The sequence below is a fragment of the Trachypithecus francoisi genome, unplaced genomic scaffold (genome assembly GCF_009764315.1).
Source record: "Trachypithecus francoisi isolate TF-2019V2 unplaced genomic scaffold, Tfra_2.0 Lachesis_group15, whole genome shotgun sequence".
NCBI classification, from domain to species: domain Eukaryota; kingdom Metazoa; phylum Chordata; class Mammalia; order Primates; family Cercopithecidae; genus Trachypithecus; species Trachypithecus francoisi.
Window position 1 is genome coordinate 57,705,797 of NW_022681460.1, and position 18,863 is coordinate 57,724,659.

The 18,863-nt window shown below is 45.4% G+C and overlaps 1 protein-coding gene across 9 annotated transcripts in view; it reads right to left on the minus strand.

Moving 5' to 3' along the window:
• The window catches only part of ARID1B (AT-rich interaction domain 1B), a 442,707-nt gene that overhangs the window by 51,937 nt on the left and 371,907 nt on the right, over nt 1-18,863 (minus strand). For 4 of the 9 annotated variants that reach the window (XM_033234961.1, XM_033234967.1, XM_033234964.1 and 1 more), the window contains 2 exons: nt 8,627-8,954; nt 6,644-6,772 (listed from right to left, as the gene is read on the minus strand). In XM_033234961.1, the coding sequence (XP_033090852.1) occupies nt 6,644-6,772; nt 8,627-8,954 (457 nt within the window). Of the gene's footprint in view, nt 1-6,643; nt 6,773-8,596; nt 8,955-18,863 lie in introns of all 9 variants that reach the window. The other 5 variants (XM_033234968.1, XM_033234969.1, XM_033234965.1 and 2 more) reach the window with 2 other exon arrangements.

Below are 18,863 nucleotides of genomic sequence, written 5' to 3' on the forward strand. Positions count from 1 at the left end.
CTTCAGCCCAAAACACTGTTGAGGTTACCAGATTTCAGGGCTGTGAAAAATTCACCACCTGCTGGTCATCGGCCTGATACCTGGCAGGTTGGCATCACTGGCCATTGCCACTCCTGTTGCACACATGTAATGTCAAAGATCCTCGCCTTTCGTAACTCTGAACCGCGGGGGTTTGCTGTGCTGTGCGGCTGATGACGCCCAGCGATGGGTGCACTCTAAGGCTGGTTCTCGCTGTGATGGTCCCAGGACATCTGGTGTGAGAGTGTGCATCTATGGGGGCAGGATGTTAACAGAGCCATGAAGCTGGAAGTGAAGTCAGGTGGCATAGACACTGGTGCGCGAGTCACTGGGAGCCATCTCCGAGTGAAGACAGCCACCAGCTGTGAGAGGGCCAGACCCAGACACAGAGACGGGAAAATCTGAATGAAGAGGGCAGGCTAGATGTGGTGGGGAACTGAGTATTTCGGAGGATGAGGAGGATACTGAGGTCTGAGAGGAAGTAAAAGGGCAGAAACCAAGACAAAGCGTTTGGGAAGACACACTCTGCCATGATCAACAGATCGCCAGAGCCTGAGTCGGGGTCAGGTTGGCGCAGACTCGAGCTTCTGATGCCATAGAGTGCTCCCAGTGCGAGCCCCGAGTGCTCCTCATGAGACATCCCTCAGGAAGGCCGCATAAGGAAGAAGTGTCCAGAGCACGCCTCCCAGCCCTCCCCTTGAACGCTGCCCTCCGTGCTCTGCAGTAGCGGTTATTTCTGAGGCCCCCCTCAGACCCGAGTTGGCTTCCACACCAGAACCACCCGGGGATTTTGGCGTTGAGGCTCCCGCGCCTCGGCCCCGTGGCTGGGTGAGGGTGTACAGTGGCTGTTGAAAGTCTCTGGGTGATGCTCATCAGTGGCCTGGGGCGCCTCGTGGTCTCTGGTCCCTCTCAGGTTGGCTGTACATTTCATGCTGTGATTTCTTGGCTCTCATTAAAATTAAAGAAGAAATCTCTGGTCTTTTTAGAATTAGTGTTTTACTACTTTTTGATTTGATGATTTATCAATGCACTTTATGGCTTCCATAATAGTTCTGCAATTCTAAAAGTTTTAATTGAAATCCTAATCTTTAAATACTAACATAATAACATTCATTCAAATTCTAAATTTTGAAGAGAAAAAGGGGCTAAAAATTAAAGCGTAGTATTTAGATGATAATGCAAAGGCTTACATTTAATTGCGGAAATAAAAACTCTGTTTAAGCCTTTGAAATCTTTTCTCTTTGTCTTTCCATAACATGACTTTTCAAATCATAGCTATTATGTTAAAACCTAATTGTCCAAAATCCAAAGGGCTGGATTCTTGGTTAAGACAAATCGCTCACTGCTCTTTAGCGCATGGACCCCACTATAACTGGGGCTTGACACACTTTGAAGTTTTTTGCCCCTTCTCTTTGACATTTTAATGCACGATCTCCATTAACGTATTTCCACATCAGCGGCTCTTCGTCCATCAGCAGAATTGCATCATACTGGCTTCAGAGGAAAATAACACAGAAAAAGTGCCTTGCTGGCAAATGGCAACACAGGATATGAATTATAGATACACCTCAATAAAGAACAGCGGCGGGAAGGTGTGTCTATGTGGGGTGCACATGAGGCACAGATACAAGCCCACTGTATATCCAACAAGCCAGACCAATTCATTTGTATTTGTAAATAGACCCAGCTTCTTCCAAGCATAGGAAGGCAGCTAGTCACATACTCTCACAAAACACTCAGCTCCTCCAACAGCAATATGGTGGGGTTACTACTGATCTAGCTACCTTATGAAATTTATTCATCCTGTTAATGAGTGGCTAAGATTTAAAAATAATCTTAACTAAAGTTCCCAATTTCCTAATTGACTCAACACAAAACATTTGAAAGCTAATTTCAGTGACCCTAGTTTTTGGTATGATGTAGTATTAAAATGCAGGTCTACAGAATAATATTTGTGATATTCAGTATTAAAACTTCCCTGCTAGTCAAGAGTAAGAAGACTTCTCAGATTAAATCATTGTACCTTTTTTTTTTTTTGAAATTAAGAAGTCTGAGACTTCTCCTTCTTCTGATGCTCAGTTAATCCACCAAGGACTCTCTCAGGGACAGTAAAGGAACAGCAGTGCTTATTCCAGCATCACGTAGGTGTGCACCTTTATCCGTGTCAATATCACCACCTTCCTACTCTGCTCCCCGACAACTCACAAGTACTTCCACAGCCACACTCCAGTCCCAACAATGTTAAATGCCAAAGCAGTGTTGGTAAAAACCTCAAACGGTGAAAAGGACAGAAATTCAAACCTGACCCTGTGCCAGCAAGTAACTGTTACTTATCTCACAAGGTGCTTGGCTCTGGAAACAATCTAACTCAAGCTACACGTGGAGTCTGTGGAGTCTACACGGGAATATGCAAAGCCTGCATTTCCTTTTAGGTGCAACAGAAGTAACGAAATTCAGATAAGAGAAAAAAAAATCCAGATTTCAATGCAAGAGGTGGAAGATCCACTAAGATACTCATTACTATTTGGTTTCTAATAGCAGGATTGTCTTTAGATATGATGGAGAACAAAAATGAAGAGGTATTTTGTAACAAAACAAAACAAAAAAGTAGAAAGAAGAACAACAGGCAGGGCGCGGTGGCTCACACCTGTAATCCCAGCACTTTGGGAGGCGGAAACGGGTGGATCACGAGGTCAAGAGATTGAAGCCATTCTGGCCAACATGGTGAAACCCCATGTCTACTAAAAAAAAATACAAAAATCAGCTGGGTGTGGTGGCGCATGCCTGTAGTCCCAGCTACTCAGGAGGCTGAGGCAGAAGAATCGCTTGAAACCGGGAGGGAGAGGTTGCAGTGAGCCGAGATTACGCCACTGCACTCCAGCCTAGTGACAGAATGAGACTCCATCTCAAAAAAAAAAAAAAGAGCAGAAGAACAACAGGACCAGGTGACAGGGACCCTGCTCCTGACTCAATGGTCCTGAGTGGGTGACGCTGTAGGTCTTTGTTGACTCTACCATAAAATCAAGAAGTAGAGGCTGGATAACATCTAAAACCTTCCCAGCTCTGAGACCCAATCGTTCTGTAATTGAAACTCTGCATCCTTATGAAACCTCTTCTTATCTTAAAGATCCCTGCCAGAATTTTGACACAATCTCAAGTCACTCAAGACTTGATCAAAATTTATATATGTGAGGTGCTAGGGCCTTAAGGAATTAAAATCTGTTTGTCCATCTACCCTGGCTTAAAGATCTAGGGCTTGTGAGATCTTCTGTAAATTCAGTGAACTCATGCTTCCTCCTAGAGCTCATTTCCAAGAAAAAATTCTGGATAATGCTGAAAATTTCAAATCCACAAATCAGTTGTATTTTGAAGAGCTGTCAATTGCTAGACATCGCCAGGTACCATCTAGGACTCATAAAAGGATGCAAGGCACACGGCATGACTGGGGGGAAGTTATTCTACCTGCACACGTCTGCACACACAGGCTTTAAACGTAATGGATTCAGTCATTTAAAAAATGTTACAAGGTCAGGAGTGGTGGCTCACACCTGTAATCCCAGCACTTTGGGAGGCTGAGAGGACTGCCCGAGGCTAGGAGTTCATGACCAGCCTGGGCAAAACAGTAAGAATCTGGCTCTACAAAAAAGTAAAGACAAAATCAGTCACGTATGGTGGCACGTGCCTTTAGTCCCAACTACTTGGGAGGCTGAGGTGGGAGAATTGCTTGAGCCCCAGAATCTGAGGTTGCAGTGAGCTATATGAAAGCCTGTGTTTAGCCTGGGATCCATAGCTATGCTCTTTAGGAAGTGGTAGGCCAAAGTTCTTCCTAAGCTTCTGGCAAACTTTGGCTCACCTATGCTCAGGTAATGGCTCAGAATCCTCCAAAATGGTGCTACAGACAGCCATGAGAACTGATCTACAGATGGATGGAACTCATTTGCCCTTCCTGAAGTGGGCTTTTAGTAAGATCAGCTAGTATTTCCAACTCTCTGTTTCTTGTATCTTCAAAAGTAAATTCCTTAACTAGCAATGCTTTAAAACTGTACACAACAATGCATTTTCTGATACAAAGTGTATCAGTGTGTAGGAGGAGGAGGGCTCTGTACAGATGTTACTGATAAACCATTAACTTCAAATGACTGGATATTACTGCACAGTGAATCTAGTACCTGAACAAGAAGATTCACCAGATTCTACTGTAAATCCTCTGATGATCAAAATGAGGAATTTACTCAAAAGGTGAAAAAGAAAAAAAAAATTAATCTATGTTTCTTAATTTATTCAATGCAGCAGGTCGATTTTACCTTCATACTGTCACTCTTAAAGAAATTAATAAAACAGCTTCTAACCAGTTAAACTTGCATTTTTCTCTATACTACCTTGTGTTTCACCAGCTGAGAAAATCTGAAGCATAATTGCCACAATCCTTCATTTTTACAACGAGCATTCTGTTTCTGTCTAATTGCAGACACACACTCACTCACGCTCCACCTTCATCATTAATTTGTCCTTTTCAGATTCTTCCATGGGCTCCAGGTCCTTTGGGATTGTGCCTTGAGAAAGAAGTCATTCAGACAGACTCTGTGAATCCTGCAGTATGCCATTTCTTCCTCTCCCAAAGAGAAACTAACATTTAGCAAACTAGTTTTTCTAATCGCCAACCTAACTTTAACCTAACAGAGCCATCAACAGGGAGACAAACACCAAAGCAAAACCACGACTTTGCTGCAATGAGCTGTTAAATAAGTAAAGCAAAAGGATGTTGAAAATCAGATTTCTCAACCCATAGCACTAAAACATGTCATACACATGTTTTCTCAGATTCAAGCTTCTGCTTTTAAAAAAAGACATAACACAGGTTATGCATATTGCGAAGTGAACAGAAGGAAGATTTAAAATAGAAATAAAACTTAACTTCTTTCTTTTTTAGAAAGAATAGTGTAGACATACAAGTTAAAATTCACAGTTAACAGTCACGGGGCTATGAATATGAGCCCTTGCCAAGTGTGCTTTATCAGATTTACATAGAATAACGCCAACATTTTTCTTTTTCTTATTTTTAATTAAGGAGGAGGTGTTGTACTCTAAGGAAGCTATCTGGATGCTGCTGGCTGGAATACAGATTTGATCTCCTTGTGCTGGTTAGCTAACATCGATTTTCTGCCCCAGTGGAAGAGATTTCACTCTGATGCATGCCATTTAAATTCATTTTACACAGCTGCTTAATGTGGCTTGGCAAGGCACAGCCAAACTAGCTTTGTGGGTCTAAAGAGGCCTCTGGAGTTGGTAAAAGGACAGATCCTATGGATTAGCTGCAGATGATGAATGCTTGCTTCCTCCGACTGCTATCTTCCTACTGACTCATGAATTGACCTTGAAGGCACCACAAGAAAGTAACAAAGAGGAAAAGACAATTTCCCAAGAATAAGCACGTTTACCTCATTCCATATTTGTTATTTCACTTTGGGGATGATGTTTACAGGATTCTATATTTGTTGGTCCACATTTAGGGCCATGTTTACAGACTTCAGAGCTCTCGATTCCAAAATTATCATTTGTTCTGTCTAAATAAATATAAACTGAATATAAAACTACTAAAAAGCTCTGTCAGGCATTCATAACCAGTAGTGAAAGCATAGTTCTATAAGTTCACTGTTTAAACAAACTAGGTGATAGTTCCCTGTTTGATTTTAACCAAAGATGATGCATGTCTCTACTAAAACTAACATGATTAAGGCAAACTACCTACCAAACATGGTTAAGTCTGCCCAGGATGACAGCAATAACTTTTTTGCTTAGTAATTCACTCAATAATAATAGACTTTCAGAGCATTTACTAATCTAAACAAGGTGACAGAACCTGATACTACATAGTTTTGTAGTAGGAAAGAAGAGATACTTTTTGTTGCTGTATGTAATTCCTGTGTTGAAATTGAGAATAATATGGCAACACTGTGTTTAGAGAGAACATTCTCTGTTGGATTATTTTGTTGTATTTTCCTGGTGACTTCAATATTCTAATACTCGCTGGAGAAGAAAATAATAGAAGTCTTTGGCACAGACATTTGCTCGGTGGTGATATAATGAAACCCCTCCTAAGTCCTGTGAATAGCCTGTGTCAGCTCAACTGCAGTGAGTCTCTTGTCAAATGAGATGCTGTGCTCTTAATTTGGGGATGGGTATGGCAGCCGCTCACTGTAGCGGCAGGAGTGAGAATACAGTCATGAGAACAGCGCTGCACAACACAGGTTCCTAGACAAAACAACGACAACAATGGGGGAAATGATGCCAGAGTTGGTGACTCCATGTCTTCGACACAGATCAAAGTTTCTATTTCCCTCTCAGGCATGAAGGAAAGCAGCCATGCCGAAAGCCATGCAGACAGGGCCTGAGGACACATGCGGGTTTCCACCGAACGGCCACAGTACTGTTAATACGAAAGGAAAACGAAACAAACACACCAACAAAAATGAACACAAGGACAACCCCCTCAGAGACGGATTTCCTGTTAGGTGTTTCGCTTTCTTGGTTTGGGTATTCCTTTCGTGGCCAGGTGTCACGATCTTTAACAGTTGCAGAGAAAACGCCCAGGTCCCGCAGCAAGTCGGGGTGTGTTGCTACCTACCCGTACTGGTCAGGCTGGTGCACCATGAGAGCCTGAGAGTTGCCATAGTTGGGGTGCTGGGAAGAAAACATGGGGCGTCCGCCAGCCCCAGACTGGCTGGGATAAGCAGGCGACCTAATGTATGGTGGCCTAAAGTGGAACAGAAGAACAGCTTCTTGGGATTTGTTCTGATGCACAAGCATGAATCCCTGTCCATCTGTCACCCCCACATGTAGGTGCGGGGTTTACAGACCACAGAGGCAAGCTGAATACCCTGTATCCTGCCGCTGCCTGAGGGGTGGGGGGCATAGAAAATGCCTATAACAACAGGGTGGGGACAGGCAGAGAAAAGTAAGATTCTCAATTCTAATCTCCATTTACCATTTTAGAGTATAGCTTTGACTTTGGTAAAAGCAAACAAGAAGATATACTGCCCCCATTTAAAATCTTGGTGAGCTAAAATGGGCAGCAAGTTGAAGGCAAGGCTTTGGAATGGTCTACGCATTAGAAACAGAAAATGGCAATGCATGGATGTGTATTTATGTATTGATTACTTCAGAATGATATAAACACTGACTCAGAAAGGGGGCACGCATGGCTTTGTAACCACACAAAATCATGCCTGGCTCTCTGTGGCTATCTTCTGAGGTCCCTCCCGAAGGCTGCGTGCCAAATACAATCAAATACTTTCTACTTAAAAAAAGAAAATAACTTGTGCTTTATAAGTTGCAACAATGGACAATTCATTTAAACTTGAATTCGAACTTCAATTTGAACAGCCAAACCAGTTTTCACAGACAGGTTTACAAAAACATTCCCTAAAGCCTGTGTGGGTTCAGCAGAGGGCTAGACTGCTGGAGTTCAGAAAATTTTAAGTAATTGTAATGTGGAGACAGAAAGAAAGATAATGACTGATTTTCATTTTATTTCCTCAAGGGAAATTTATTATTATTTGGAGAAAACAATAAGACTGGAGGGGTCCCACATTCCCCAGATAGCAGCTTCAGAGGAAAAGTAAGAAAAGACACATTTAAAAACACATGCCCATACATGCACAGACACACACACACGCACACACACACATGCACACACGCACACACACATGCACACACGCACACACACATGCACACACGCACACACACCTTAGCTTTTGTTTCCCTTTGACAAAAATCAGAATCTTCTACCTTTGCTTCTGAAGATACCATTAAGATAAACATCTTTCAAAGTACTCTGCTTTAAAACATATTTACATGTGCTTTTAAAATGTATTCACCTTTGCCTTATAAATTTTTAATTATGTTACTTTTATCCAGGTCAAGTATTTACTTCAAAAGTAATTTTTAATTCGGGATTAAAAATGAGTAATTGTAGCTAAACCCTTTCGCTTTATCAACTCAAACTTTCTAAAATATTATCTTTGCTTTTTAAACCTCATTTTGGTTTGGACAGATAGATGTGCCTGGAAAAATAAAATATAACGTAAGAATGTAAAGTATATAAATCTCACACATATACGTTTAGACAAACACACAATAGACGTATGTATACATACAAAGTTTGTATTTTATGAAGATTCTTGTGATAGGGTGAAAAAAAGATGGGGAGTGTGTTTCCTTTTCAATGTTTTAGATTTTAAATCGTTCCTAAGCTTTAGTATTTCCTGCTTAAAAGTCACTGCTTCAGTTGGTACCACGCAGACACTTCCCTGTGCAACTGGATCTGGTTTGCTGCTGCAATGACTATTCACAGGCATTTCAAATCACCTCCCACGACTGATGTGCCCACTGCTCATATTCCTTCCTCATGTATCATAAAACATGGTTCGTCACTTAGTTCTCTGACCTTGATGCTACAGAATATATTTAACATAAAAAGAACGGCCAAGCACAGTGACATTCTACTGCTCTGTGTGACCCCGGGGAACAATGCAGCTATGTGCGCAGTCATGTGGTCACGCATAGACACACAGCGTACCTGCCCGGGGCGTGCTCCTGGGTGGCGTACCTGCTTTGTGCTGAGTTCGCAGCAGCCTGCATCACTGCTGCGGCTGCCTCCTGTGCCTTACGGTTCACAGTTGGCATTGGCGGCCCCATTCCTGGCCCTCCCTGCTGAGACATGCCAGGAGAACTGGGGGTCATGCTGCTCATATTTCCAGGAAATGGTCTGTTCTGCATCCCAGCTGATGGCATTCGTCCCAGGGGCACAGCACCACATGGCTGGCTTGGCCCTTGTCCATGCATCTGGTTGTTGGCACTGATACCCATACCGGGCCCTGGGCCGCTGTAGCTTGCACTGGGCACCCCACTATACGCTGGGGGTCTGGAGTAGTTACCTAAACAAAAAGCAAACACAAAGTAAAGCCTTTTATTTAAACTTGTGACAACATTCACTGGAAATACTTTTTGTCCAACAATGTGATCAGCAGGAGTATTAGTCATGACCCTTATTGGCCCTTCCTGTTGGTGCTGGTGCAGCTGCCAGTCTCAAACATGCTCTCTCTGCACACTCCCACGCCCTCAGAGAGTGACTCAAATACAGACAGCCCCAGAGGACCACTGCACTGATGAAGAGAAATTCAGGCTGGTCATAAAAAGAAACAAACGACAAACAAAAAACAAACCCTATGAATAGGCAAGGGATACCGAGTGCTGCCTCAATCCATTCAACACCACACATTCTCATATTTCAACCAAAATGGTGAGCACCACTCTGAGATCACACCACTAGATCACTGCTGCCTTCAACAGCCATGTGAAAGGGCTCCACAAGACAACGTGTAAGACGAGATGCACATATGGTCAAAATCATCCCTTAAAACCCCCCAGGAAGGTGTCGCGCGGGAACCTGACATGAGCCCCAGTTTTCCTCTAAGTTGGGAATAATTTTTTTTTCTTTCTTTTTTTGCTTGGGTACCAGATCGAGCAGCTGGTTTGTGCTGGCTGCCACAACTCGAAAAACTGTCCCAGCACAAGCACGGCACACGGCAGCAGGAGAGCTGGCGGGCAGGGGCGGAGGCGGGGGTGAGGGCCGGCGGGCAGGGCGGGGGCGGGGGTGAGGGATGGCGGGCAGGGCCGGGGGCGGGGGTGAGGGATGGAGGGCAGGGCCGGGGGCCGGGGTGAGGGCGGCGGGCAGGGGCAGAGGCGGGGGTGAGGGACGGCGGGCAGGGCCGGGGGCGGGAGTGAGGGACGGCGGGCAGGGCGGGGGCGGGGGTGAGGACGGCGGGCAGGGCCGGGGGCGGGGGTGAGGGACGGCGGGCAGGGCCGGGGGCGGGGGTGAGGGACGGCGGGCAGGGCGGGGGCGGGGGTGAGGGATGGCGGGCAGGGCCGGGGGTGAGGGATGGCGGGCAGGGGGCGGGGGGCGGGGGTGAGGGATGGGGGGCAGGGCCGGGGGCCGGGGTGAGGGCTGGCAGGCAGGGCCGGAGGTGGGGGTGAGGGCTGGCGGGCAGGGCCGGGGGTGGGGGTGAGGGATGGCGGGCAGGGCCGGGGGCGGGGGTGAGGGATGGGGGGCAGGGCCGGGGGCAGGGGTGAGGGATGGCGGGCAGGGCCGGGGGCGGAGGTGAGGGCCGGCGGGCAGGGCCGGGGGCGGGGGTGAGGGATGGCGAGCAGGGCGGGGGCAGGGGTGAGGGCTGGCTGGCAGGGCCGGGGGCCGGGGTGAGGGCTGGCAGGCAGGGCTGGAGGTGGGCAGGGCCGGGGGCTGGGGTGAGGGATGGCGGCAGGGCCAGAGACAGGGGTGAGGGCTGGCGGACAGGGGTGAGGGCTGGCAGGCAGGGCCGGAGGTGGGGGTGAGGGCTGGCGGGCAGGGCCGGAGGCGGGGGTGAGGGCGGCAGGCAAGGATGAGGGCTGACGGGCAGGGGCGGAGGCGGGAGTTGGGGGGTGACTGATGGCGGGCAGGGCCCGAGGCGGGGGGGGGGGGGGGGGGGGTGTTGGAGGACAGAGGGCAGGGCCAGAGGCAGGGGTGAGGGAGGGAGGGCAGGGTCGGAGGTAGGGGTGAGGGATGGCGGGCAAGGCGGGAGGCATAGGTGAGGGATGGCAGATGTTTTCCCTCCCCTTTCACACCTTTTACTTTGTGTGTAGATAAATTCAAGTAAATCAAAGATACACGATACTACTTCAATCATAATTGAACTGCTGAACCACAGTGTGTGCTGGGCACCTGGTTAAGTGTTTTACACCAATGAATTCATTCATTTCTTCCAATAACCACGTGAAATATAGATAGCCCCAGGACTCTATTTACAAATGAGAAAAATCAAGAGCTAGAAGATTAGGACTGAAGCTCTAGCAAACTGACTCGGGGACCCATGTCTTCAACCAATAAAACGTGCTGCCTCCTGATAAATGAATGTTGAAATCACATAAATGTAAAAGACAAGTGTGTGTGTGGAATATGGATTAGTGTTTCCCAATCAGTCCTTACTACTTTTTGGAAGCCTTTCTCCATCCATGTAACACAACTATACACTTACTATACACCAAAAGCTGTTCTAGGCACAGGTGACATAAAACTAAATACAATCCAATTCCTGCACTCGAGAAGCTCACAATCTACATGGGTGAGCATGCGTGTGTGTGCATGCGTGCACACGTATGGTTATGCATGTGTGTGTGTGTGCGGTAAAGCAGTAAGGGTAAAAACAAGAAAAAGTATAGAAGCAAAACAAAAAAAAGCATGCAATGTGAAAAGTGCAGAGAGAAGGGAGAGTGAGTCTGATGGGGGCTGCAGGCTTGAGGGCCCCCTTGGTGGGGGCTGGTGGAGAGTCCTCTGAAAGAGCACTTCTGGAGCTGAACCCTCAAGAGCTGGCTTCAGGGACTGGGAGAGCCTGCAGCTGGGTGAGCCTCTGCATTGCCTGCCTGCAGGACCTTAGGGAAGTTGCTTTCATCTTTTCTTGTTTCATTCTCTTCTCTGTAAAACAAAGAGAATCCTAACATTGTCCATGTGAAGAGGTGTTCTCAGGATTAAACCATATAATGCATGTAAAGTATCTAAATTGTGGGTGCCACTTGATGGGGGCTTCATTGTTGGCTGGGGGCTATGGCAGAAGAGGGGAAAGGGCACTTATGGTTGAGAGGCTGGGGACACCGGCTCGATGGCAAGGGCAGACTGACTTGGGACAGCCACTGGGGCGCTGTGTGTGGCTGTCGGCGGGTAGAGGGGAGAGGCTGGGTCTGGCAGGGCCTTGTGTACCAGGCTTCTAAGTTTGAGGTTTATCTTGTTGATAAGGAGGAGCTTCTCAAGGATTTCCAGCAGAGATAGGATTGGATTAATAACTGCAATAAAAGCAAACACTTAATATTTACTATGTGCTAAGCTCAGTTCCAAGTTCTTTGTGTTAACTCACTTAATCCCCAGATCAGGCCTAGGAGGTACACATTATTATAATCCTCATGTTGGAGATGAGGAGCCTAAGGCATAGGGCTGTGAATAACAACAAATGTGCCATGGTCACGTGGCCCACAACTGGAGGAGGAATGTCTGAGCCCAGGCAGCCCGGAGTGTAGTTTAGAGTCCAAGCATGACACATTCTGCTACACAGTCTCTCAAATATTTAAGAAAAATCACATTTATGTAACAATGTTACCATAATGGTCAAAACCGGCTTTCTTAAATTCACACATACAAAGTTCCATCACCTACAAATCTGCAAGAGACCTCTGCAGACTTCTCCCCATTTACTGTGCGTCTGCTCTCTGTGAGAGACACTGCGTGCATTTCCATTTGGCTGTCCGGGAGGCATGTGTTATTCCTTACAGGCGACGCACGGGCCACTGTCCGTGCAGATGTGGGCAGGCACACTTTTGTCAAGGGCCAGATAGGAAATAGTTTAAGCGTCTGGGGCAAATAGTCTCTATCATGATTACTCAATCCTGCCACTGTAGCCCCCAAAGCAGCCACACACACAGATGGCAGTAGTGATGTTCCAATAAAACTTTATTTACAAAAACAGGTAGTGGGCCAGAGCGGGCCACAATCTGTGGACTCCTGACACAGACTGGTCTTGGGACAAGCTAATAAACTGCTACACTAGCAACAGCAAGTAAGACCTGGTCAAGTCAGCAGCTTCCTTAACCCCGAACACCATCTGGAAGGCTGAGAAAGGCTTCAGGGGATGCCGGAGTGCGCAATGGCAGATCTGAGGAACTGGGAAAGAAAGTGGAAGACAGAGGGGAACAGTAAACAGGAACAGGAGAGGCACAGCGAAGACACTTTGGGTGCGCTGGGCCACATGCCATTAGCCTTTTATTGGTGGCTCCTTAAAGTCAAACTGCTTCGGCATGAAGAGGCACTGCTTTTGCACAGCTGAAGTTTGCCGATACCATCAAAACTCTGTTTTCAAGTTAAAAATAAAAAATAAAAAAACACCACTCTTCATCAGTTTCAAAGTTCTTTACAAAAATTTCTTAAGTTGCTTCTGAATCTCCCATCCCACGGGACACACATACACTCCGTTTTCCCGTCACGCAGTCTTGGCGGAAAAGGCACCTTCTGTGCACCCTAGTAGGCGGGCACAGAGCAGGGGCCAGCTGCTGGGCCCTTCCTCTTCCCACGCTTACCCAGAGAGAGCCCCAGTCCTCACGACTCTTGCCTGTGAGAAGGAATTCAGACTCCTCCTCCTCCTCCTCCCTGAGCTCACATCCCCTTCGCTTCCAGATGATCTGGTAAGATCAGTGAGATACAGTGCTCCTTCTTGGCTCTTGCTTTTATTAAAAATAAATATACTCATTCATAGTTTGAATGCACAAGTAATTAATTCATATATTTATGCCATTACTTGAGGGCTAGTTTCCACCCTCCCCCAACACTGGATAAGTGACTCGGTAAGAAATCTTTTTCAGTGAAAACTTATGTGCCTTTGCTTTAGAAGGAAATGAAGTAATCCTTTAATCTTGTTTTAGAAAACAAGCGTTTAGACTATACCCATCATGTAGTTTTATTAGAGAAAGAAGGTTTCTGAGTTTGTTGAACTCTGCTTATAGCTGAAATGGGGAAATGTTGGCACTCCAACTTCCTGGGTTTAACTGGCAGTCAAGGGCTGTATTTTAATGAACACAAAGGAAAGAAACTACTGAGATGTTTAGTTACTCTGTACCCTACCTTCATCTCTCACTCACATTATGTACCAAAGAGAGAAGAGCTGTGTTTCAATAGCTTTGCTCAATTCGGCAGCTGGTCTTCATCTTCTGGCAGGAAGCGTCTGCAACCTGGTGGAGTACGCGTTTGAGCACAGCCATGCACACCAAGACATGTGTGTGTGCACTTGTGCTTAGAAAGGCGCTTAGGCCTGGGGTGCCAATCTCTTTCTCTCCAATCAGTTGGGTTGATTCCATGAATTGGCACTCAAAAGCGCGTGTCAAGGAAATACGTTCTAATTACAGAGGCCTCTATCGGATAGAAGAAATACAAAGTCCCCTTTTCTTTTCTTTGAAACTTTCCTCATTAGACTCACGTGCCTGGATAAAAATAGTTTCTAAAGGCTTAAAATGGTTTAAGAGGCAGCAATGGATAAAGCACAGGCTTCAGAATCTGGGTGTGAATACTGGTTCTGACACTCCCTAGCACCGTGACAAGTTGTTTAACCTCTCTGAACTGTGGTTCTGTCATCTGTAAAGTGATGACGATAATGAATAAGAGGCGGAAAGTAACAAGTGCAGTGCCAGGCACAGCGCTGCCTAACAAATGACAGCTGCCATCGTCATCAACGGCCATAACAACATCACTAACATCACCCCCCTCATCTTTTAAAAATGTGTGCATGGGGCAAAAAATGATTCATGCCCCCCCAACTACTCGATAACGTATTTTTCTTCTCAAAATAAACAAAAACCAAATATGTAAGCCAAGCAAAATATGAGAGGAAAAGCCAGGAATGAGAAGTGCAATCTTATTTCCATGTTTCTCTAATAGGTTAGTAATTTGTTGGCACTGGCTTTGACAGAAAACAGATGGATCCAGCATTAAGCACAATGAAGGCGGCAGATGCCGGGCCAGCCCACCTCAGCTGGACTGGTCTTGCAGCCAAGTCCAAGAGCCCACAGTTTTCAAGTGGGTTCATCTTGGCACACTAGTTTTGGAAAATTGGTCACCAATAGAATTCAGATTTCTACCCACCAAGACTTCCATTCAAGCCCAGAGAGAGGAAGCAGAAACTAGACCCTATTCAAGTCACCGTCATCATTTCAGGCAGATCACAAAAAATTCTGTACCTGACTCCAGAAAATTTAAAGTTGCTAGTTACAATACATATTCAGAGAGTACTGCTTTTTGTAAACTACTAAATGTTTCCACTCATATATGAAATTTTGCTTCTAAGTTTCAATCACTCAACAGTTATGAACAACTACTGTGGGCAAGGTTCTGCGTATTCCCCATATGGTGGAGGAGAAAATGGAGGTGCATGCCATAAATCAGAAATCTTACCCTTGTGGGAAAAAGAAATGCATAATTAGCTACACACTATGATAAAGGCAGTTGTGAATGAGGGCTAAATATGCATTTATCTTGTCTTGTAGCCAGCAATGTTTACCATTTTTATAACAGTCACTACAAAATATTGTGTTTTTTTTTTTTTGAGACAGAGTCTTGCTCTGTCACCCACGCTGGAGTGCAGTGGCGTGATCCTGGCTCACTGCAACCTCTGCCTCCTGAGTTTAAGTGATCCTCCCACTTAAGCCTCCTGAGTAGCTGGGTTTACAGGCGTGTACTACCATGGTAGGCTAGTTTTTGTATTTTTAGTAGAGACGGGGTTTTGTCATGTTGCCCGGGCTAGTCTCAAACGCCTGGCCTCAAACAACCCACCCGCCCTCGCCTCCCAAAGTGCTGGGATTACAGGCGTGAGCCAACGTGCCCAGCTTTGCCATGTCTATCTATACTGAGATATAAAAAAATCTATAATCCTGTAATCGACAGCACAATCAAGGTACAAAATATTTATCTCACAAGAAATGAAAGGAGGAGAAAGTTCCCTCTTTCCCTTCTGTAAGTCAACCTCATGCCCACCCCCTGGCAACCACTGATCTGATTTCCGTTCATGTCATTTTACTTCTCTACAAGGTCGCATGGAGTTGCACAGTATAGGCTTTCGTGCTTGGTTTCTTAGCAGCATGCCTTTGACATCCATCCACACCATTGCAGGCATCTGTGCGTTCCCTTTCAGTGCTGAGTAGTAGTCCATTCTTGGATATGGTTTCTAGTTTTTGGCAATTATGAGTAGAGCTGCTAAAAATTTGTATACAGGTCTTTGTGTGGTAGGAATATGTTTCATTTTTCTTTGTAAATCCCTAGAAATGAGATTGCTTGGCTGTATGGTAAGTACATGTTTATAAGAAACTGCCAAACTGTGGCTGTATTATTTTGTATATATTCCCATCAAATACTGTGTGAGAGTTCTAACTGCCAGCACTTGATATTCCAACTTAAAAAAATTAGCCATTTGAATCAGTATGTAATAGAAATCAATTTAGCTTTAATTTTCATTTTCCTAATGAAAAAAAATTTTGGGCATTTTTCATGTATTTATTTGTTGGTTATCATATTTAAGTAAGATCTTTTCTGTGAAAAACAAAGTTCTATTTCAATACAGCTTCTTTCAATTCTATGTTTCTACTTAGATCTATCATACAATGCTGCTCTTTTAGCCAGGGAAATGTATCAAGTAGTTAGATGATCACAAATACAGGTTCATCAAAATGAAAGCTGACTTACCACAAGTTTCAAGTCCTATTTGTGGGAATAAATACACAGAATTTGTTTTCTGAACTATATATAAGGTACCATATTTCTCTTAGGTCAATATGCATTTAAAAATTACTTAAAATGTAAAACTTACAATGTTACACAAAGTTTGTAAAAGAAGGAGAAAGACCTATTATCTTACCTTACAGTGTCACTTCAATGTTTCACTTTTGGTAGTTTTTTTCCATTTATGTTACAACAATTATTGTCTTCCTTTTTAAAATTACAAAGTAATGAAAACTCAATACAGAAAATATTGAAGCATAGAAACAGACAAAAATTATCCTTAGTCTCACCCCACAAGGATAATATGCCAGGTACTGCGCTTAGGCATCGAATGGTCAACCCAATACCGGTCAAGCCTCAAGGCAGTGGGGAAGGAGTATCAGTGACTCTGGATTACTCTGCCTTAGCAAAATTCATTCATTTAAGAAAGAGTTATTAAGGGCCTCTTACATGCCAGGCTCTGGGCTAAATGCTGGGGATTCAGCAGTGAATGAAGACAAAGAGCTTATGTTCTGGTGGCAGGAGACAGGCAAGTAAAGAAATCAAGACAATGTCATGTGGTGACGAGAGTGATGAAGAGAAACACAGGAGGAAGGACTCTGCAGAGTGGTGAGGGGAAGGGAGCCATGTGCAAGCCGCTGCCTCTCCCGGGGCAGAAGTGGATCCCGGACTGGGGCTAACGTCAGAGGCAGACCCCAAGGATACGTGGGTATGCTCAGAGGCCAGCATCTGATGTCGAGGCAGCCAAGTGAAGAAGAGAGGCCTCCCAGGAGGCAGGTCTCACTGTCTGGTTCTGGGCAGGTGACCTCTGGAAAGCTACCTGTTACTCCAAAGCTCAGTTTCCTCCTCTGTAAAAAGGGTGTAATAAAAGATTCTCTATCTCATGTGGTTGCTGCAGGGAAAAAAATATAGTAACTATTGTAGGACAACTGACAATGAATAGATAAAATCAGCCAAGGAATAGGCAAGAAAGTGTTCTTTTTATTTTTTTCGAGACAAGGTCTTGCTGTGTCGCCCAGACTAGAGTGCAGTGGTGCAATCTTAGCTCACTGCAACCTCCACCTCCCGGGTTCAAGTAATTCTCCTGCCTCAGCCTCCCGGGTAGCTGGGATTACAGGCGCATGCCACCACATTAGGCTAATATTTGTATTTTTGGTAGAGATGGGGTTTCACTGTGTTACCCAGGCTGGTCTCAAACTCCAAGGCTCAAGCAATTCACCCACCTCGGCCTCCCAAAGTGTTGGGATTATAGGTGTGAGCCACTGCACCTGGCCCAAAAGGTGTTCTAATAACTGGATAATTAGTGAAAAGAAATTGTCTTTACATTATCATATTGCATATATGCCTAGTTTTACTTTCATCACGCAGATACACAATTTATTTCTCAAATAGAAGATTGTATAAAAGGTAAGCACTGACATTAAAAAATACACAAAGAGGCCGGGCACAGTGGCTCATGCCTGTAATCCCAGCACTTTGGGAGGATGAGGCAGACGGATCACTTGAGGTCAGGAGTTTGAGGCCAGCCTGGCCAACACGATGAAATCCCATCTCTACTAAAAATACAAAAAGTCAGCTGGGTGTGGTGGTGGGCACCTGTTATCCTAGCTACTCCGGAGGCTGAGGCTGGAAAATTGCTGGAACCCAGGAGGCAGAGGTTGCAGTGAGCTGAGATTGCGCCAAGGCACCCCAGCCTGAGCAACACAGCCAGACTCCATCTTAAAAAAAAGAAATATATATATATAATATATATTACATATACACACACACACACACACAGTTATTAACCTAACCCAATAGTCAACTGCAGTGTGAAACAGTCAAGTCTCTACGGTGAGAACCGAAGGCGTCTAAGCATCAGAAGTGGCAGGGTCACACACGGCAGGGGCTGTGTCTCCAGGCTCAGCTGCTGTGCCCTGCACGCCCCACACAGACTGCAGGGGAAAGGCACCCCCTGTAGGTGGGCCAGGGAGGGTCCTGATCGGCCACCACTAACCACAGGTGGAGGGACCCTCCTCCAGGGTGCCTGGTGCGACTCTGGCGGATTTGTGAAATATGTCAACAGGTAATTTCCTTTTAAACATTCGACTAAATGGAAGAGCAACGGGCCTCGGGAAAAGGTACCTTGCTAAGAGGGCAAGTGAAGCTGCATGTCCACACGCTGCCTCTCTACGTGCCACCCAGTGCTGTCTTAATGAACCCCACCTGACATGGCATATATGGTGGTGGGCTCGGTCATGCGGTGAGGGCGGGGGGTGTGCCCCTCTTGAGTGCTGCAGATGTTAATTACTGCAGTAGAACAGCCTCACACTAGTCAAAATTAAAGTTGCTTGATTTTTTTTTCTCTATTTTCATCTTAAGTTGATTTGTACTGTATATTTTCCTGAGTTTTTCTCCCTAATTCCCAGGTTTTGATAAAATCATGATGTGATGATCTTATCAAAATCACGATGATTATCAGTCTAATTCATGCTAAAGTCTTATAACTTGAAGGCTAGATTCAGGC